General features: G+C 52.9%; 4 protein-coding genes across 6 annotated transcripts; 2 read left to right on the top strand and 2 right to left on the bottom strand.

Moving 5' to 3' along the window:
* Positions 1–982: 982 nt before the first annotated feature.
* RPUSD2 (RNA pseudouridine synthase domain containing 2) lies at positions 983–5,186 on the bottom strand. Its single transcript, XM_041404107.1, has 4 exons — positions 5,112–5,186; positions 4,599–4,976; positions 3,864–4,160; positions 983–2,929 (listed from the first exon to the last, which is right to left on the bottom strand). The coding sequence occupies exons 1-4, from the start codon at positions 5,184–5,186 to the stop codon at positions 2,138–2,140; spliced, it is 1,542 nt and encodes a 513-aa protein (XP_041260041.1). The 3' UTR covers positions 983–2,137.
* Positions 5,025–8,963, bottom strand: LOC121335701 (protein-L-isoaspartate(D-aspartate) O-methyltransferase-like). The gene is made up of 8 exons (XM_041404077.1): positions 8,678–8,963; positions 7,836–7,940; positions 7,472–7,503; positions 6,922–7,026; positions 6,580–6,700; positions 6,384–6,469; positions 6,090–6,259; positions 5,025–5,808 (listed from the first exon to the last, which is right to left on the bottom strand). Exons 1-8 carry the CDS (start codon positions 8,790–8,792, stop codon positions 5,796–5,798), a joined length of 747 nt encoding a protein of 248 aa, XP_041260011.1. The 5' UTR covers positions 8,793–8,963; the 3' UTR covers positions 5,025–5,795.
* A 98-nt stretch (positions 8,964–9,061) lies between these two features.
* On the top strand, positions 9,062–13,963 carry CCDC32 (coiled-coil domain containing 32). Of its 3 annotated transcripts, none has more exons than XM_041404080.1 (4): positions 9,062–9,125; positions 9,324–9,561; positions 10,268–10,424; positions 12,006–13,963. In XM_041404080.1, exons 2-4 carry the CDS (start codon positions 9,333–9,335, stop codon positions 12,142–12,144), a joined length of 525 nt encoding a protein of 174 aa, XP_041260014.1. In that variant the 5' UTR covers positions 9,062–9,125; positions 9,324–9,332; the 3' UTR covers positions 12,145–13,963. The 3 variants fall into 3 exon arrangements, with proteins under 3 accessions (XP_041260014.1, XP_041260015.1, XP_041260013.1); XM_041404081.1 differs by having other exon boundaries at positions 9,071–9,129; XM_041404079.1 differs by having other exon boundaries at positions 9,108–9,230.
* Positions 13,964–16,695: 2,732 nt separating this feature from the next.
* Positions 16,696–19,101, top strand: LOC121335699 (prolactin-releasing peptide receptor-like). Its single transcript, XM_041404075.1, has 2 exons — positions 16,696–16,819; positions 17,947–19,101. Exon 2 carries the CDS (start codon positions 18,013–18,015, stop codon positions 19,096–19,098), a length of 1,086 nt encoding a protein of 361 aa, XP_041260009.1. The 5' UTR covers positions 16,696–16,819; positions 17,947–18,012; the 3' UTR covers positions 19,099–19,101.
* Positions 19,102–19,239: the final 138 nt, after the last annotated feature.

The following is a 19,239-nucleotide window of genomic DNA, read 5'->3' as shown; positions in this document are numbered from 1 at the left end:
GCTTCCAGGGAAAGGGACATCTCCCACCTCTGCTGTGACAGCTCTGAGCCTTCCCTGCACACGCTGCCAAAGCTTTAACTACACTTAAATCCTTCTGGAAATCTGGTCATACCCAATCCTGGGCAGAGAGTGGCCAGATCACAATGGCACAGCCTCACGGAAGGTTCCCAACCACAATGGATGGGTTAAAACACAACAGGGCAAGAGTTACTGTGTGGAAGGTGAGTGTTCAGGGGCTGATTCCAGTCCTGCACAGGGAGAGGCCAAGGCACAGGAAAGTTTGCCAGGAGGGTTTATTTGTTTGGAAAAGTGCTTTAGCACAGTGAGATAAGACATTCTCCTGCTAAAAACAGACTTATAAGATCATCTAGGATCAAGTCCAAACCTAACCCAGCACTGTCAAGCCACGTCCAAGTAAAGGTGTACTAAGGAAAGGAATTCTTCCAGGACCTACACTTTGTATGGAAATGTTGTTTGACACTTTATGTCAACAACCAGGACCCAGTATTTACCTCATACCCAGTCTCAGATGGGAATTTATCACAGGGCATCTCCCAGATCAACATTTTCCCAGCTAACAAAACATCAAACACTGTTTTGACTAAAATGAAACATAAAATAAAATTAAAAAAAACATTTAGAAGTATCCTTGTGAAATAAATCCTAAATCTTCATAGTTCAAAGAATCTTGGAAACAGAAGCCCAGGGGTTTCTTGACAAGGAAATTAAAGTTGCCAACTGCAGCCATTATTCCAGGAAAAGAGGAAGAAGCAGTGCTGAGCTCCAGTTCCTCATCAGGCCCTTTGGCCCCAGTGTCAGGAAAATCCCTGACAGAGCCTTTTTTTGTAACAGACATTTCTTACCAAAAAACCTCCCAGCATAACCTGGGACACATCAAAGTCCAATTTAACTGTCAGCCCTAAATCTACCCCAAATCCAAATCCAGTAACAGCTCCAGCCATCCTTTTTTATACACTGAAGGTGCCCAAGTTCCATTTATTTCCATGAAAGGTGTATTCCAATACATCAAAAATTTGGATAATGCTGATTTTTAGCACCACCTCTCTAAATATCTGGAATTAAATTAGAATTACGAAACCATTGGCAAAACATTGGAAGGACTCAAACCTGAGTGAAATTTTATGGAAATATTCAACATCAGCTGGATGATCCAGCAGAGAAAGACATCACGTGGCTCCTGTGGGCTACTGAAGCAAGCAATGGTTTATTGTGATTCGGTAGTTTTGTCCTGACCCTGGTGACATCATCAAGTGATTTTAGGAGGAAGGTACTAATTCCTGTGGGCTGGCCAACCTGAGATCTCCAAAATTAATACAGAAACCCTCCCAGATGCCAAGAATCAACTATGTAAACACTAATGAAAATAAGAACTATGGTGATATGAACAATTCATATGAAATTATATTAAAAGAAGTCTTCTTTATAAAACTGATTTTGTTTTTCTTGAAAGCTGATTGTCACACTGAAGTGATATTAAAAAATCTGGGGAACAGAACCTCCAAAACCAGGCCCAGTACCTGCACCCAGAACTGCTAACCTAAGTAATCATTTGAAAGAACATTGGTAATTTCAAAGGCAAGTGGATCTTGCTGACAAACAGCAAGCGCAAAACAGATCACAGTGTTCTGGTTTTACCTCACAGTGTTCTCAGGAGTAACCTTTTTGTTTTGAAATCAATCTGACAACAAGATACAATAAAATCAGGTTTTTTATGACATGACATCCAGCAGCTCTTACTGTAAGACACAGGAACACAGCAGGCTGGAAGAAAAATCAGTTCTTGACTTTTAGTGCATACACTTCATTATCCATGTGGATAATTGATCCAGAACCCATTGAGTTGAAGGCAAAGCTGCCTGTGCCGAGCAGAGTTTGTTCCTTGTTGCCCTCAAGTGCAGTTCACTAAAAGGCAACATAAAACTCCTCTTTTAGCCTCGCTTCCCTGCTCATCTTTCCCAGCACCTGTGGGAAGCGGGATAATTCTCCAGCCCCACCGATCCCTCCCAGCCCAGCTCAAGGCACACTTTGTTCACCTCAGCCACAATGCAAAGTCAGTCTTTGGTCTCTGCACGCCTCTGTCCCGGCCAGCAGTGTCCGCAGGGGAGCAGTGTCCTGCTCACTGCTCCCAGTCCTCCATGGCCCACTCGGGCATGCTGGAGCAGTACTCAAAGTCCGCGCCCTTGTAGCGCAGGGCGTGCAGGAACATCACCAGCTCCTTGGGAGACGGGTCCCGCCTGCTCGTCCTGCACTCCACGCACAAAGGGTCCTTCTCTTCCCAACCCTTCTCCCCCGCTTGCCCATCCTGATTCCCACACAAACTGAGCTCTTTGTCTTTATCAAGAGTTTCCAGGTTGATATCAGAGCTCAGTGGACAAGCTGCTACGTCATTCCTCTCGGGATCCTTCCCGTCCTCAGCAGGGCAGGAACTCCCATTTACAGGATCAGCCTCCGCAGACTTTGCGCAGTCACCCGAATTCCCAGTGTCTTTACTTTCACCAGCGGAGTTCAAGTCCTCCTCCCCAATACCCAAGACCTCCAGGCTCTGCTTGGAACGATGCTCCTCTACCAGCGCCTTCAGCAGTTCCTCATCCGTCTTCCCGATCTTCCCGCCCTTGCCCCTGTCGGGGCCCCAGGCCTCCATGTTGTAGATGGGGTCGTTGACGATGGGGTGTCCCAGGAACTGCAGGTGGACGCGGATCTGGTGTGTGCGGCCCGTGCGCGGCAGGCACCTCACCACGCTGCTGCCGCCGTTGTAGCTGAGCCTCTGGAAGAGCGTCTGGCAGGGCTTCCCCTTGGGATCCACGCGGCACACGCCCACCTTGTAGGAAACCACCAGGATGGGCTCCTCGCAGACCACCTCGTGCTCGGGGAACTCCCCCACCACCCGGCAGACGTATTCCTTCTCCAGCTGCCGCGAGACACAGGAGCAAGGCTCAGGAAACACAGGGGAAAACACAGCCAAGCTCCAGCCCTGCTCCTCCTCCAACTCCCCTCAATAAAATACATCCCAAGGTGGTATTTTATTACAACAAGAAAGGGAAAAAAAAGGCAATCAGCTACTTAAAGCTGAATTTCCCCTCACATTTTCCTCATCTAGTTGGGAAATCAAGAACAGAAAGGCCTGGTCTGTTTGCCTGGTTTTAAATTCAGGAGCCATCTCCCCGCAGCCTTTGGCTTACAGTCCTGAAGCCAATCCTGGAAAAAGTTCTGTTTGGATCAAGAGACTCTGGAAAAACGGGAATTTTAAAATTATGAAAGTGGTGGATAGTTGACATATGGCCACTCACTAATAAATCTCATCTCTAACTGGTTTGCATGATCCCAGTAAGTCTGCACAATTACGTGGGACAATCCCTTAGGAAAGAAGATCCCCTTCAACCCGATATTACCAAAATAATTTAAATTTTAGGAGATCACTTTAAACCTAAAATTACCAAAATCCATTAAATTTTTGGGAGACCCTTTACAATTAAATATTACCAAATCAGACTCAATTTGTAGGAGATCCCTTTTAATCTAATATTACCAAATTAAAATACCACATTGAACTAAATTTTTAGGAGATCCCTTCCAATCCGACATCAGCAAAAGCAGTTAAATTTTTAGGGTTTTCAATCCAATATTATCACGCTAGGATTACCAAATTCAATTAAATTTTTAGGAGCTCCCTTCCAATCCAGTATTTCCAAACTCCATTTTCACTCTGTCTTTACCCTACCAGGGAGGAGAAGCACCAAGAGATGAGAACAACAACACAACCACGACTTGTCTGGGGAGCTTGAGCTGATCTGGAGACCAAACCTGGCTGACTTCGGAGCACGGCAGCAGCTCCAAGCCCTCACCTGCCTCTGCCGGACCTGCTCGTCGATGCGCTTGGACACGGCGGCGGTCTTGGCGAACATGAGCACGCCCGAGGTCATGCGGTCCAGGCGGTGCAGGGTGTGCAGCTCCCGCAGGCCGTGCTCCTTGCCCAGGATGAAGATGACGGTGTTGTGCCGGAACCTGCCGCAGGGGTGCACGGGCAGGGACGAGGGCTTGTCCACCACCACCACCTCCTCGTCCTCCGCCAGGATGCGGATGGGCTGGGCAGTGACTGGCGGCTCGTGCCGATGCACCGTGTTCCTGAGGAAGTCGTTGTTCTGGAAGGGGAACGGACAGGCAGCCTGAATCCAGCTCGGGCAGCCACCCACCCGGCCACAAACAACAGGGACTTGACATTGTGGGAGAAAAATGAAAGCCCCTTTCTCCCGGGATCCCGGATTTAGGATAACAAGTGTGTGTGTCACCCCGCAAATCCAACCACCTGCCCATAGGCTATTCCCATTCCTAAGGGCCAAGGAAGCCGTGGGGCACGTGTGGGGCTGTAGGATCCACACATTCCCGAATCCAGCGGGGCAGCGATTCCCCGGGAGCCCCCGATTTCCCCTCCACAGGCTTCACAGAACGGTAAAATACGTCGCACTGAAAGGAACCCCTCAGGATTACCGACTCCAGCTGCCGGCCCTGTGTTATCTCATGCTCACGGCTTGGGGCAGGCCGGGCTCTGCCACCAGCCCCCGACCGCGGGGAGCGCCCACCTTGAGCACGATGTCCAGGTCGCGCACGGGCTCCTCGTTGAGGCGCAGGCGGCCGGCGCGGGCGGCGGCGCGGTAATAGGCGAGGGGCTGCGCTCGGAACTCGGTGCCGAAGACGTGCAGGAGGCTGCGGCCCACCCAGCGCCCCTTGCAGTACGTGCGGAAGTCGAAGTAGTAGGGGCGCACCTTGCGCAGGCCGCCCTCGAAGTAGTACGAGGTCTCGGCGAAGTGCTCGGCGCCGAAGCTCACGCCGGGGTTCAGCTTCCGCGGCGGCGGCACGTACCGCTCGCCGCCCGCCAGCCGCCGCTTCTTGGGGGCCGGCGCCGCCTCCTCGTCGCCGGGGGCCGGCCGCGCCAGGCCACGCCCCCGTCCCGTTCCCGCCTCCCCCCCCCACAGCGCGGCGTGAGGCGATGGAGGAGCGAGAGCGCCTTCATTTATTTCTTTATTTACTTATTTATTTACCTCCCAGCAGTTTCCCCCTCAGAACTGCTCCACAAATGACCCTCGAGCCTCAACGCAGCCCGCCTGCCCCTTGTGAGCCTCCTCAGTCGCCGCCTGCGGGAGGGACGCGTCAGGGAAAAGCCGAAACATGAGCATTTTTTTTATAACCTCAATCAGAAAAGCCAAGAAATGCGCATTTTTTCGTAACCCCAAAGAGGGTCAGGTCCAGAAATGAGTATTTTTCAAAACTCCAAACAGAAAAAACCCGACCATTTTTCATACCCTCAAAATCCAGTGTTGCTGCCCATCATTAAATTAGTTGGTGCAGGCAGGAAGAGAACACACTCCCATATTTTAAAAACTGACAAGTCAGAGTACATTGCTGCTCCAAGACACTAACTGCGACTTATTTTCGCCAAGCATTAGGCAGAGTAGCCGATATTAAAGTGGTTTTAGTGAAGCTTTAGGTATTCCTGTCTCCTGCCAGAGTTCTCTGGGATCTGATGTTATCTAGAGTTTATCAGAGAGGAAAGCTGGAGTTGTCTGGATCCGCTCCCCGGAAGCTGCCATGGCCTCCAAGAGCCTCGCCTGGTCCTGTCCCTGTTCTCCATCCCTCCAGAACGAGCTCCTCTGAAGCAGAACTTCCCTTTATCCATGGATGAAATTTCCATTAAAAAAACAAAACCATACTGACCATCTACAGGCCTAAGTCCCTCTCATGAGCTTTCTGAGGTGCCTTTAGAGATATCCATCCGTGTGTCAGAGGTCATCCCTGAGGCAAAGGAAAACCAACAGTTACTACTCCCTCAGTTCTGTGCCAGCATCACGTGGAATTTAAACACACACACGGGCTCCAGAAAAAGAGGAAACAAAACTCTGCAAGCCCTATCAAACAGAAAATACCCCCTGCTTTGCCAAGCTGTTCTCTCCATTTTTTTTTTTTTTTTTCCACAAACAGCATCTGCCAGGGATCCAGGAGTCGGTCAGCAAAGCCAAGGAGATCAAGCTCAGAGGGAGAGGAAGGCGAGTTCCTCAGGGAAGAGCAGGTTTTACCGAGGCCACTGCTTCTCCTTGTCGGTGAGAGGGACGTAGATGACGCCCATGAGCTGCGTCTCCACGATGCGCCCGTCGCCGGTCTTGTCGTACTGCATCAGCACCTGGCTGGCCCCCTCGGGCCCCACGGGCACGATCAGCCGCCCGCCCGGCTTCAGCTCCTTCAGCAGCTGCGGCAGAAACCCGCTCAGCAGGGGCGGAACGGCCCGCCCCAGGGAAGGAGCGGCCTTGGGAAGGCTGCGGCGGAAGATGAGCTGGCAGCGGTGCCCTCGTTCCCTCTAGGGACGCTCTTACCTCCTTGGGGACGGCGGCTGCGGCCGCTCCCACGTGGATGGCATCGTAGGGAGCCTCCTCGGGGTATCCCTGCCTGCCGTCCCCAACTAGAGAGAGAAAACGCCCAGGGAACGCTGTAACAACTCGAAGCATCAACCCTGGAAGGACTCGGAGGAGCAGAGCCAAGGGAAAAGCCCCGGGACTGCCGGCAGCTCACCCACAAGCTTCACGCGGCCGGAGCTGAGCAGCGCCGGATCATCCTCCTGGACGTTCCGGATGGATTCGTGCACCAGCTCCTTGATGTGCTCCACACCCACAGCTTTTCCCGTCGGGCCAGTCTGGAAAAAACATCAAATACCTGACGCCTCCCGCATGGAAGAGCCAGGGCAGGTTTCAGCGGGAACTGGGGAATCTCCAGGAAGAAACTCCAGAGCAGAGGTTCTGAAGAGGAGGTGCAAGCCCTGTGTCCCTTCCTTGGTTTTAAGGCTGAGTAGTCCCATTACACCAGCTAATTAAGGGACGTGCTTCCCAGGCTGGGAATAGGGTGCCGTGAGCTCACCATCCTGGCGAAGCACGCGGTGAGGTATCCGCTCCCAGATCCCACATCCAGTGCCTTGGCACCTTCCACCAGCTGATCCTTGAGCAGCTCCAGCGCGTGGGCGTGCTGCAGGGACACCCAGGACAGGGAAGTGGGAAACATCCCGGGGTTAGGCTCCTCTTCCAACACTTTTTCTCGTTTTCTGATTTAATCACAGAACACCTGGCCTCGTGCCTGACACTTCCAGAGCAAAACTCAAGTGTCAGACCTGGAAGATCTTTTGCAGGACATCATTTGGGCAGAGGCTTGGGAATTAGATGTGAAACAGCAGGAGAAAAGGTCTCATGCAAAAAAAGGGATGACAAAAGGGAGTTCCCATCTAAGCACACTTTTAAAGCAACTGAAAGAGTAGAGGGGAAGCTCCTCTTAAGAAGAAAAATCCCTAAGGAAACAAGCAGGATAATAATGTCCATGGGATGTCTCAGTTTTCTACTTGAAGCCAATTTAAACATAAAAAGAGAAATACACAATTCCCTCAATTTCTGTGGAAAGTGAGGAGTTTCCACCTTACCATGTGCGGGGCGCTGATCGTAGCCTTGTAGCCTAAAAGGGAACGGGTGACACAAGTTATTTGACAAGGAGTAAAATTCCCAGTGGGAACAGTTCCTAATTCTCCCCCACCTTCTCCCAAAAATAGGAAAACACCAGTCTCCTTGCACAGAACCACAGGGTGATTTGGGTTGGAAGGGACCTTAAAGCTCATCCAGTCCCTGCCACAGGTGGGGACACCTTCCCTTAGACCAGGTTACTCCAAGGACCATCCAACCTGGCCTTGGACACTTCCAGGGATAGGGATTCCACAACATGACCATGGAGCACCTGGCAAGGCTCCTTGTGCCCTGCTGACAGCAGATGTTTTGCCAGAAGTGACTCACCAATGGACTGAGGAGAATCCATGTATGGAAAATACTTGATGTAGTGACCTCTGTCCGTAGCCAACAGCACATCGAAGACTCGCTGAGACTTAATGATCCCTTTTTCTGGGAAACAAGGAAAACAGACACAGGCAGGAATGAAACCCTGGGCATTCCAGCAAGAAGAGATTTGAGAGGGGAAGCACACACTTCAGGGAGTTCGTGGATCTGGGGGTACTAATGAGGGATCTGAGAGAGACGGCAAACCAAACCCTGCCAGAAGGACATCCTTTCCCATTCCCGCTGGGCCCAGCCGCCAGCCCATCTCCAGAGGGTGGCCAGCAGCACACGGCGCCTCCGCCCCTGCCGGGTGTACCGGGACTGAACCGGAGTCACGGCCCACGGCGGGAAACCGAGACTCGGGCTCCGCTTTCGGCAGCCAGCTCAAGGGCCACCAGTGCACAGACATCCAACATGCCTTCAGACCTTTCTGCGGGAATTCTGGGGAAGTTCACAGCTGTGTTCCAGCCCGCTGTCCTGGCACCATTCCAGCCGCCGGGCACAGCAGGGATGTGCGGGACACTCGGCTGCAGCCCGGGCTCGGAACACCGAGCTGCAGCGCTTTAAAGGGCGCCGCACACTTCCAGAGGCAGGGAAGGAAGGTGTGGAGAGGCTCCTGCCCCTCCTGGCACAACACCTTGTTTCCAGCTATAAATAGAACGAGTTCAGGCTGGGGCAAATGCCGGGATTCGGGAACATGAACCCCAACCCTTCCGAGGGAGCAGCGTCACACGGCTGAATACCCACACACAGACGTTAAATATCCGCACACTGACATTCCAAGGGGTGCTGCCGGCACTCACTGTAGAGGTTGTTGACCAGCTCCGCGTGCGTTTTCCCGCTGGATGTCCAGGCCATGGTCCTGGCGAAGAGCAGCCCCATGAGTGCCAGCACGGCGCCGCACGGCAGCTGGCTCATCCCACGGACACGGCAGCGGCCTGCGGGGAGAGGGGGTTCAGAGGCGCGGCGGAGCTCCCCGTGTCCCGCTGGAACACATCCCGGCCTGGGCTGCGGCACAGCCCCGGGGGTGTCACACCGCGCTCCCTGCGCCGCCCGGGACACCTTCCGCCCTCTGCCAACATGGCGGCGCGCCGGCGTCAGCGTCTCCCGTCCCGCGGACCAATGGGCGCTCCCGTTCCGCAGGCGGCGCGCGGTGATTGGTCGGACGCGGGGCCGATGGCGGCGGTGATTGGCCGGGCCCGGAGCCGGAGAGGCGCGGACGGAGCTGCCGCGGTGCCCGGAGCGCGGGCGGTGGGTGCGGGAGCGGGGCGGCCCCTCCGCCTCACGGGCAGCCGCGGGGACATCGCTCCCCGCAGGGCGGCCGGGAGTCCTGGTGGCATGAGAATCCCCTGGAATGTCCGCTGGAGTGACTTGGGCAGAGGGAGGGGGGTGGCGGAGGCCTGGGCGGGCGGGCGGGCTCGGTGCTGAGCGTTTGTTCCCCCGTGGCAGGATCCCAGGATGAGGATGATCGAGAGCGTGGACCCCGCGGTGACCAGGTCCGGCGAGGACCTCTGGGCTGAGATCTGCTCCTGCCTGCCACATCCCGAGCACCAGGACGCCGGCGATGCTTTCACAGACTCCTTCATGGATTCCTACGCCCAGGGCAGCGGATCGGGAGGCTCTTCCCAGCCCAGCCCCAAGCCCTGGGCACCCCTGAACGACTCCGAGGTGTATTTAGCATCCCTGGGTGAGTGTCTCCCGCTGCTGAGGTGCCCGGTGACAGCTCTGATTTTGTGGCGGTCAAAAAGTCTCGCAGCTATTTCACACGGAATCTGACTCGTTTTCTTCGCGTGCAGCAGTGGAAGGGTGAAGATCAGTCACAGCTTCTTCGTCTCTGCCACAGAAAGGAACTTTTTGTAAAGCAAAAGCTGAAAAAAAAAAAAGGTTTTTTACCCTCCACAATAAGTAGGAGGCTGCACACAGCAACAGAACAGGTGGCAGAAGTGGCTTTTAAAGCTTTTATTTCTGCCAGAACTTTCATCGTGCCTTTGTTGCTGTTTCACAACGCACCAATGAGAGTGATTTATTTTCCAATTTGCATGGAAATTGTGGGAACTCAGTGCCTGTGAGATCCGTGCCGTCCTGTGTGATTTCATGGAAGCTGAGCAGTAAGTGTGAAAGTGATTAAAACCCCACATGGGCAGAGCTGGCTGATTGCACAAACCTTATTTCCTTCGGAAGCATCACCTGAAAAACATCATCTTGTGTATATGTAGGAAAGAAAGCCAGGCAGGCTTGAAGTACAGGGGGAAAATTACTTTTAAAATATAAATTAGTCTTGAAAAGTTAATTTAACTTATTTTTTGATATAGCAGTCCAGATCCTTCTCTCCTTCCAGAAAAAAAAAAACAAACCCATAACCAAGATAACAAAACCCCCTGTTCTCCTCACAGAGAGAAGACTGATGAGGATCAAAGGCCTGTCCCAGGAGGTGACCTCCAAGGACATGCTGCGCACGCTGTCCCAGGCCAAGAAGGAATGCTGGGACAGGTTCCTGCAGGAGAAGTTTGAGGCGGAATGTTACGTGGAGGGCCACGATGCCGACGAGAGGTAACGAGCACGTCGGTGGGAAGGGGCCACCGCTCACCCCTCAGAAACTGGAAGAAGGTTTTGTCGGGAATTACACAGAAACACCACCTCCCTGCAGCTCGGAGAGGCTGCCACAGGAATTCCTGCAGCGTTTTGGGAATGTCCACTGGGGTGGTGCTAGAGGGAACACAGAGCACGGAGGGTTTGAGCTTCCCGTGCTCCTTTCTGGTCTTTGCACGGAAGCAGCCGGGACCTACTCGGTGATTTCCCTCCTCACAGGTGGGGTAGGGAGGGAATGCAGCAGGGCAGGGAATGCCCAGTGTGTCTCAGATGGGGATTTGGGGTTGGTGCCAGTCCTGAGATGAGATTTCCCTTCCTTGCCTCTCTCCCCCACTGCCCTCTCACAGATGATGTCAGAAGTAAGATGGGAGCCCTTTTCCTAAGCGATCTCCCATTCCCAATCACATGGAACACTCTCCAAACTCCTCATTTCTCAGCTGACATTTTCCATGATTGCTTCTGGATGACAAGAAGATTATTTCTCTCCCTTGAAGAAAATCTACTTAAGCCAGAACTATGAAAAGTAATCCCTGTTTATAAGGAGGCTTCAGATGGTTTCTTTGGTCCCCAGTTAACTTCAATGCGATTTATATTTAAAACCAAGCTTTTATGTGCTCTTTTTACTGTTTTTAAAGGGTGGGGATGTTATCCATGAAAGAATTTCAGTCCCTAGAACTTGACTATGAAGTTGGAGGTCACTCCTGAGTGGTGCTGAAGTTTTGAGTCTCACCCACCGATGTAATTAAACAAGCCTTAGTTTTTAAGAGCACTGAATGATGATGTTAGATTGTTAGGATTGTATTGGTTTTTTAACCTTCCAGTGTTATTAATGCTCACACATTTTGAGATATTCTTCCAGCTTTGGTTTTGTTCCCTTCCCTTTCCCCCCCTGTATTTCCTGATCTTCATCACTAAGAGGCAGTTGGGGCTTTGGTTTGTTTGAACAAGAGGTTTATAACTTCCAGCCCAGAAAGCTGGAAACTCCTGGGATCATGGATTGGTTTTGGGCTGGAGGGGACCTTAAGGCACATCCAGTTCCACCCACCTGCCCTGGGCAGGGACACCTTGCACCATCCCAGGCTGCTCCAAACCCCATCCAGCCTAGCCTCGGACCCTTCCAGGGATGGGGCAGCCACAGCTTCCCTGGGCACCCTGTGCCAGGGCCTCAGCACCCTCACAGGGAAGGAGTTCTTCCCAATATCCCATCTAACCCTGCCCTCTGTCTGATGGAGTCTGGCTGCAGAGGCAGAGGAGACCTTCAGGTGTGTGAGGGCTGAAAGGGCTCCTGGGCAGGTCCTTTCCCCTGACAGAAATCAGAGCACAAAACCTGTTCTCACCACAGTTTTAAAGGCCCACGGCAGGGAATGGCTTTGGAGAATGACAGATTTCCTTGTCCCTCTGTGCCAGACCTCCCCTGTGGGGACAGGAACACCTGCAGAGGGGCAGGAATTGCCTGTGGAGGCTTTTCCTGTCGCTCCTCTCGCGTGTTCCCGTGCGGCTCTGTCACTCGCTGGCCTCACGGTGTCCCTTTGCTGTCCCCAGCACGCTGGAGCACCTGAAGCGCTGGCTGCAGCCTGACAAAGTGGCCATCAGCTCCGAGGAGGTGCAGTGCCTCATCCCGCCGGAATCGCAGCCGGAGAAGCCGGAGGCCGAGGAGGAGCCTCCGGCTGCGGAGCAGTGAGAGCCCCGGGGCCGCCTCTTGTCCCAGCCCCCAGGAAGATGTACCCAGCCATAGGAATAGCAGGAAGAGGGGCACAGAGCAAATTACCAATAATTGAAAAAGTAATTTTTAAAAGAAAGAACTCCCAGCACACCAAATCCCAGCTCTGGAGCTCCGCAGACAGCGGCTGGCACGGGCAGGGACGAGAGGGAACGCCTGTGACACGGCTGAACCCAAACCTCTCGTTGATCTTCTCCAGCCTGCAGCCACCTCATCATTCCAGCCTGGATTGTTTGGGATCCATCAGGAGACACATTCAACAACAACAACAACAAACGCAGTTGTGGTGGAGAAGCACCAGAAAACATCACGGTCCAGAATGGAGCAGAGAAACCACTGAATCACTTTGGTCCTGTCTTTTACCTTTTCATTACTCAGCTGGGCATTTTTTTCCTCTCCTGCCAAATCCACTTTGGTGTTTTCTCCAGATCTTCACTGTTTCAGTCTGACTTGGCCCCAGGCTGTGCCAGGAAGAAGATGGATGTTTCCCACCTTTGTGAATTTGGGACCCTGAAGGAAGCTCTCACTGCAGTCAATAAATTGATGTTGTCTTTGACATTGTAGCTATTTCACATTCCTCTCTGTAATGTAACCCCTAATATCCCACTTTATTGCCCAAAATCTCTATTGCAGACTGTAGGGGGAGTATTTTTCCTCTTGTTGGTCGTTTGGTACCTGTTCAGCCTCTCCAGAAAAAAATCAGATGAGATTCTGTATTGGGAAACCAAGAGGGGTAGCCAGAGGGGCTACAAGCAACTTGTTTTCATCACAGAATTGCACAGAATTCTCTGACTTGAAATATATTTAGTATTAAATAGTTTTTTTTCACCCTACTTAACTCTTCAAAGGGTTATTCCCTTTTACTAACCCAAGAATCTGTGATTTTGTGCTGATTTTCACTGATCTGTGTGTTCTGCCTTGGTACCAACACTGGGGGTCGGTAGAGGGAAGCAGCACAGTCTGTCAGAGCTTCTTAGGGGAAATTGCGGTTCTAGGAGTTAATCCTCACCGGATTCCTGCCGTGTTCGTTTATGTATCTGTTTGAAAATACTTTTTTAGGAGAATTTTTGCTGGAGCCTCCCAGTTTCCTGTCTCTGTACCCAGACAGGGGCACTGCTCTCTCAGTCACCGCATCACCACTCAGAGGTTGTTCCCACCATCAGCTTTCCTGGTGTAACTCCCACCCCAGCTCACCTTCCAGAAAAGTCACACTCAGAATTCTCCATTGAAACAATCCCTTGTTTTTTAAGCCTGGAGGAATGGGGTGAATCGTCTGAGTGCCAGTGATGCACAGCTCGCAAGCCTCGTGTCTCACTGGTTTGGTCATTAAATGTCCCTTTTAATTTATCCTTTAACTGTCCTTTATTATGTTAAGTCTGTGTCCTTGTGCAGATCTCTCTCAGCTGAGGTAGCAAAGCTGTGACAAAGATGCAGAACTCCGAGCTGTTCCCAGAAATGGTTTGTGCAGAGAGAGAAAGCAGCAATTTCTCTGTCCCCAGCTGATTTCCCAGTCAATAAAATTCTTCTCATGGGTAGCAAGCACCGTGAGGGTGCTTTATGTTATCTTATCTGTTCTTGAACATATTTGAGGAAGAAATGTACCCAAAAGAACTGTGCTGAAATAATTCCACATCCACATCACCAGGCATTTCCTTTGGAGAAGGGACCTGAGGGAACAGCTCTTATCATTTCACTTGTAAAAATAATAACCATTCCAAGATTCTCTGAACTGCTCTCTGGAAACATGTGGGGCAAAAGAAAATCCAAATTATAATTGCAAGGTTTGAGCAATAATTTCCTTAAATTAATCCTTTATGTAGAGTTAACGTTTTCCCCCCTCCCATATATAATAAATATAGTTACATAAATATAATTATATATAGTTAAATTATAACCATGACTATAGACTTGGGGTGGGTCTGTACTTAAATGTACACCATTAAAAAAAACCCTTAAAACTTCTTTACAAAATCAGTGAATCTGTGAATAGGAGTGTGATGTGTCCGAGCAGCGTTGTTGCACTTGGTGATGGCACACATGATTTGAGTAGCAAGAGCTTTACCTCCCAATATTGGGGTTTATTTTGAGAAAAACAGGCTGCTGAGCTCCTCTCCACCAAACCAGCTGTTGCCAGTAAAAGCTGCAGCCTCACCAGGGGTGGGTTTTGCTTCTACAGCAACACCAGTCTCCCTCTGTGTGGAAATAGCTCCCACAGAGGGAGGATTGCTGAGGCTGGAAAAACCCTCTGGGATCATCGAATCCAAGCCCAGCACAGCTGAGCCCACCCGTGTCCCCAAGTGCCACAGCCACACGGCTTTTAAATCCCCCCAGGGCTGGGGACTCTCCCCTTGCCCTGGGCAGCCTGTTTTTAACACTTTAACCCAGAGGAGACATCAGTGACATCTCAGGGACAGGGAAGGACCCATCCTCAGAGGCACAGAGCTGCAGCCACAGTGCCTGGTGGCATCAGGTCCAGACCATGAGGCACAGGCAGATAGAGGGAATGACTTTCAGGCAGGAAAAATGAGTAAATCACAAAGGAAACAGAAGCCCCCCTCCCCTTTGTAGCTTTTAAAGACAATATTTTACCTTTTTCTCTGCATGAAACATCTCTGCATTTCTGTACCCCTGGAAGCCAGTGCAGAGCCCGTGTGGTGAGGGAGCCCCAGCCTGGCAGGGGTTTGCTTTCAAAATGGGGCAGAATAAAGTATCTAACACAACTCACCTGCTGCCTTGTCAGAGCCATGGGAGGGCAGGGCTGACAGAGCACTTTGGGCAGCAAGGAAAGGCTCCCACCCATCCAAACAGGAAAAAATGTTCTTCTCCACAAGCTTGGGCCAAAGGAATTGATCCCACAGAAGCATGAGCTGGCAGCACCTTGCGGTGCTGCTGAGAATCACAGAATTCCAGGATAGTTTGGGGTTGCAAGGCACCTCAAAGCTCATCCAGTTCCAGGGGACAACTTCCACTAGCCCAGGCTGGCTTTGGACACTGCAGGGATGAGGCAGCCACAGCTTCGCGGGGCACCCTGTGCCAGGGCCTCAGCACCTTCACAGGGAAGGATTTTTTCCCTACATCCACTCCAAACCTTCCCTCCTTCAGCTTATAGCCATTGAAATATTCCATCCTCCTTTGGAACTGACAGGGTCTCAGGGATCTCTGGTTATTTCTAAAAACCACTCTGGTGACATGGAAAAGAATAAAAATCACAGCAAACTGATTCCTGTCCATCATCTGTACGGGATGGGAGGGACACCAGGATGCTCGACCATCAGGGTGGGCTGCAGCCTCCAAACCCATCCTTGTACCCCTGAGCCGGGAGCTGGGGCAGGGCAATACAAGCTCTGGGAATAAGGGTGATTTATTCTGCAGGCTCTGGAAGCAGCAGAGATGATGTCAAAGGTTTTTCCAGGATGAGCCTGTGCAGAGGGAAGAGCCCCCAGCGGTGCAGCCGGGTCACCCTGGCCATGGCACATCCAGGCGGGGATGGAGCCTGTGCCCGCCTTGGGGCGCACTCATCATCCTGCTGCCGCTCCAAAGCCCAGCTCTCCTCCCAAACCAGCCGCTGGCTCTCCTAATCTGATTGTTCTGCTCTTTAAAATTAACAGCAGCTCTCGTCAGGCACTGATATGGAGACAAAGATGATTTTCTTCCTGCTGATTATTTGGCAGGGGTGAGCAGTCTCCTCTTGATCGGCTCAGCCAGCTTTAATAACCAGCCCAGCTCCATCAGATTGGGATGAATTAATCACTGTCTTGCACCAAAACCCCCAATTTTCTGTGACTGCTCTGCAAATTTCCATTCCTCTTATGCCCACAAAATTCCACTGGATGATCATTATCTACCATTTCCCCTTATTTAAGTAAGACTGACCCTGGTATCCTTTCTCATTTGGGGCAATTCACGATGGCTGGACCGCCCTCACTCCATCCTACACTTGCGCCCCCAGCTGAGCCACCAGCACCCCGGGGCTGGGTGCCCCTCACCCCACTCTGCCCTCACCCCACTCTGCCCTCACCCCACTTTCCCCCCTCGCCCCCGGGCCGGAACCCCCCGACGGGGCGGGCGCTGCCGCCTCCGGGAGCTCCGCGCGGTCCCAGCGCCCGCCCGCCCCGTCCTCTCCGCGCCTTCCCCTCCTTCCCTGCCGGGAGAATGTCCCTGGAGCCGGCCCGAGGGCGAGGGAGGGGCTCCCCGCAGCCCCCCGGTGCTCCCCGCCGGGCCGGGGGGCGGGATGCGGCTCCGCCTGCGGAGCGGGGCGGTGGGATGTGCGCGTCCCCCCGGGGACCGGGAACACCGAGCGCCGTGGGTGGGAACGTCCTGTTCCTCCGGGACTGAAAAGCTCAGGCAGCGGGGGGAAAAGGAAAAAAAAAAAAAAAAAAAAAAAAAAAAAAAAAAAAAAACGGGGAAAAAAAAACCGAGGGGGGGGGGGAAAAAAAAAAAAAAAAAAAAAAAAAAAAAAAAAAAAAAAGACAAAGCAAGACAACAAAAACCCCACACCACAAAACCTCGGCTGAGATCGGCTGTGCCGGAGTCTTCGGTGAACACCCTGCGAAGGGAACGCTCCTCCTCATCCTCACGGGAACGCCGGCGGGCAGCGGGCGGCTCCCGGCCCTGAGCAGCCCGGACCCCTCGGCAGGTAAGAGCGCCCCGGACCGGGACAGGGGGTCCCGCAGCCACACCCTGGAGCCCCCAAACCCCAGCCAGAGCCGCGGGGTTCAGCGTTTATCGGGAAGGGAGCAGGACCCTGGCGATGCACAGAAGGGCTGGTTTGACTCTTGTGGGTACACGAAGCAGAATTCAATAATTTAATTGAGCTTCAGAATTTTCATTCTGTAAGTTAATGAGCATTTTGGCTCCTCAGCTGCAAGTTTCCTGATGGATTTTGTGCTCCTGCCCCAGGCAGGGCATGGGGACCTGGAGCTGTGGTATCACAGCGTGCGCCCTGTGAGTGCAGCTGGAATGTAGAAAACCTCAATATCCCTCGGTTAATTACAAGGGTTTCTTAATTAATGCTGATTTGACTCTCCACGGGGGGAAAAGACTGTCCAGATCCCGGTAAAGGGGATCAAACAATAATTTTGAGAGTGTGGGGCTTGAAAGAAGGGTGCTGGAGGGGAACTCTTAATTTCCATACACTTTCTGCTGAAATACATTTTATCTCATTCCCCTGTGCAACTCTGACTGGGTTTGTGGAGGTGCCCAGGGAGCCAGGCACTCCCTCCTTCCCTCCCTCCCATCACAGCTGTCACAGGGAAAGACAGGAGAAACCAAAGCTCCGTGGGTGATGAAGATATAACCAAGGGGATAAAAGAACCCAGTGGGATGGGTTGGGGTGGCTGGGAGAGACACAGGAGTGCAGGGGATGGAAAGTATGCTCCTTTCCCTGCCCAGCCAGGAGGCATGGGGCTGGTGGGTCAGGGTGGCATTAACTGGGAAAAATAAAAAGCAAGAAATGCAGGAGTGTGGGGGTTTTCTTCTGCCTTAAGTCGGTGCAGCTCCCAGGTGGAAACTCTCCATGAGGTTTCTCAGGCTGGTTTCTGGGTCCTGCTCCCCACAGATCTGTGCTGGCTGCTTCACTATGTCACAGCCAGCTTCCCAACTCTCCTCCATACCAGAGCTCCTCTGTGTCTGTCACAGGGCATCCTCACTCTTAAGTCATTTAAACCAGCCACTGCCTCAGCACAGGGCCGTGCAAAAGGTCCAGACTCAGGACTCGTCCTTCTGGCCAGAAGTTCAACCAAAATGTGTTTATGTCCCCCCCAGAGCTCACAGGCTCATCTGTGTTTGATTTTGAGTTGTGGAGAAGCTGCATTGGCCACAGGGGTTCCCATGGCTCAGCTGCCCAATGACTCCTGGCACAACGACTCGGCCCTGATCTTCACCGGCCTGGACCTGCTCCTGGAGCTGAAGCCGCTCTTCATCCCGCTCTACGCCACGCTGGTGGTGGTGGCGTGCATCGGGAACCTCTTCCTCGTCCTCCTCATCGCCCTCACCAAGAAGCTGCACTGCACCACTAACTTCCTGATCGGGAACCTGGCGGTGGCCGACTTCATCATGTGCCTGGCCTGCGTCCCCCTCACCGTGTCCTACGCCTTCGAGGAGCGTGGCTGGCTCTTCGGCATGTTCATGTGCCACTTCGTCACCCTGCTGCAGGCTGCCACCGTCTTCGTGTCGGTGCTGTCCCTCACGGCCATCGCCATCGACCGCTACGTGGTGGTGGCGTACCCCATCCGCAGGCGGATCAGCCGCAGGGCCTGCGTCGGCCTCGTGGCCTGCATTTGGCTGCTCTCCATCGCGGCCTCCGTGCCCACCTCGCTGCACACCCACTACCTGGACCTCAACGCCATCGGCCACGACATGATCATCTGCGAGGAATTCTGGAAGCACGAGGAGAGGGAGCGGCTGCTCTACTCGTGCCTGATGCTGCTGCTCTCCTACATGCTCCCGCTGCTGGCCGTGTCCATCTCCTTCTGTGCCATCACCTACCACCTGCGCAGGAGGAACGTGCCGGGCGCTGCCTACCACTGCCAGGACAAGTGGGCCAGGACCAAGCACAAGACCTTCCGGGTGCTCACCATCTCCGTGGTCTGCTTCGCCGTCTGCTGGCTGCCTCTGCAGGTGGTCAACTTCATCCGGGACATCGACGAGGAGTTCACCATCCTGGACAAGAGGTACGTCAACGTCATCCAGGTCTCGTGCCACCTGATCGCCATGAGCTCTGCCTGCTACAACCCCTTCATCTACGCCTCCCTCCACGACAAGTTCTGGTTCCACCTCAGCAGCTACTTCTACCGCAAGAAGCAGAGCTCCAGGAGCATGTCCTGCAAGGCTTCCCGCTTCAACACCTGCTCCACCCTGGCAGATGCTCCTACCGGGGCCTCGGACAAGATAGCTTTGCAGTCCAGGTTACCTTAGCTGGAGGACCTTGAGGGATGGGGTTTGCACAACCCTACATCCCAAACCACGGCTAGGCCATATCCCTGTATCCCGAATCATGGCTGGGTGCAGTAGGTGTCCAGTGCTACATTTGGAGCACAAAGACTTCACCCCGTGGTT

This window comes from Onychostruthus taczanowskii, unplaced genomic scaffold (genome assembly GCF_017590055.1).
Source record: "Onychostruthus taczanowskii isolate IOZ18803 unplaced genomic scaffold, ASM1759005v1 scaffold208, whole genome shotgun sequence".
Taxonomy (NCBI): Eukaryota; Metazoa; Chordata; class Aves; order Passeriformes; family Passeridae; genus Onychostruthus; species Onychostruthus taczanowskii.
The sequence above is the reverse complement of the archived record's forward strand: the minus strand, read 5'-3'. Positions and strand labels throughout refer to the sequence as shown.

What these genes read in the sequence shown, in the direction of transcription:
- RPUSD2 (XM_041404107.1), bottom strand. Translation starts at nt 5,186, where the DNA reads ATGTTTCGGCTTTTCCCTGACGCGTCCCTCCCGCAGGCGGCGACTGAG. An exon ending in ACAAGGGGCAGGCGGGCTGC is followed by an intron (nt 4,977 to 5,111) that starts GTTGAGGCTCGA and finishes TGGGGGGGGGAG; the next exon opens with GCGGGAACGGGACGGGGGCG. An exon ending in AGCAGGTCCGGCAGAGGCAG is followed by an intron (nt 2,930 to 3,863) that starts GTGAGGGCTTGG and finishes GTCTCGCGGCAG; the next exon opens with CTGGAGAAGGAATACGTCTG.
- CCDC32 (XM_041404079.1), top strand. An exon ending in GGTGTATTTAGCATCCCTGG is followed by an intron (nt 9,562 to 10,267) that starts GTGAGTGTCTCC and finishes TTCTCCTCACAG; the next exon opens with AGAGAAGACTGATGAGGATC. An exon ending in GGCCACGATGCCGACGAGAG is followed by an intron (nt 10,425 to 12,005) that starts GTAACGAGCACG and finishes TGCTGTCCCCAG; the next exon opens with CACGCTGGAGCACCTGAAGC.
- LOC121335699 (XM_041404075.1), top strand. Translation starts at nt 18,013, where the DNA reads ATGGCTCAGCTGCCCAATGACTCCTGGCACAACGACTCGGCCCTGATC.
- LOC121335701 (XM_041404077.1), bottom strand. Translation starts at nt 8,792, where the DNA reads ATGAGCCAGCTGCCGTGCGGCGCCGTGCTGGCACTCATGGGGCTGCTC. An exon ending in GCTGGTCAACAACCTCTACA is followed by an intron (nt 7,941 to 8,677) that starts GTGAGTGCCGGC and finishes CTTGTTTCCCAG; the next exon opens with AAAAAGGGATCATTAAGTCT. An exon ending in CGATCAGCGCCCCGCACATG is followed by an intron (nt 7,027 to 7,471) that starts GTAAGGTGGAAA and finishes GTGTCCCTGCAG; the next exon opens with CACGCCCACGCGCTGGAGCT.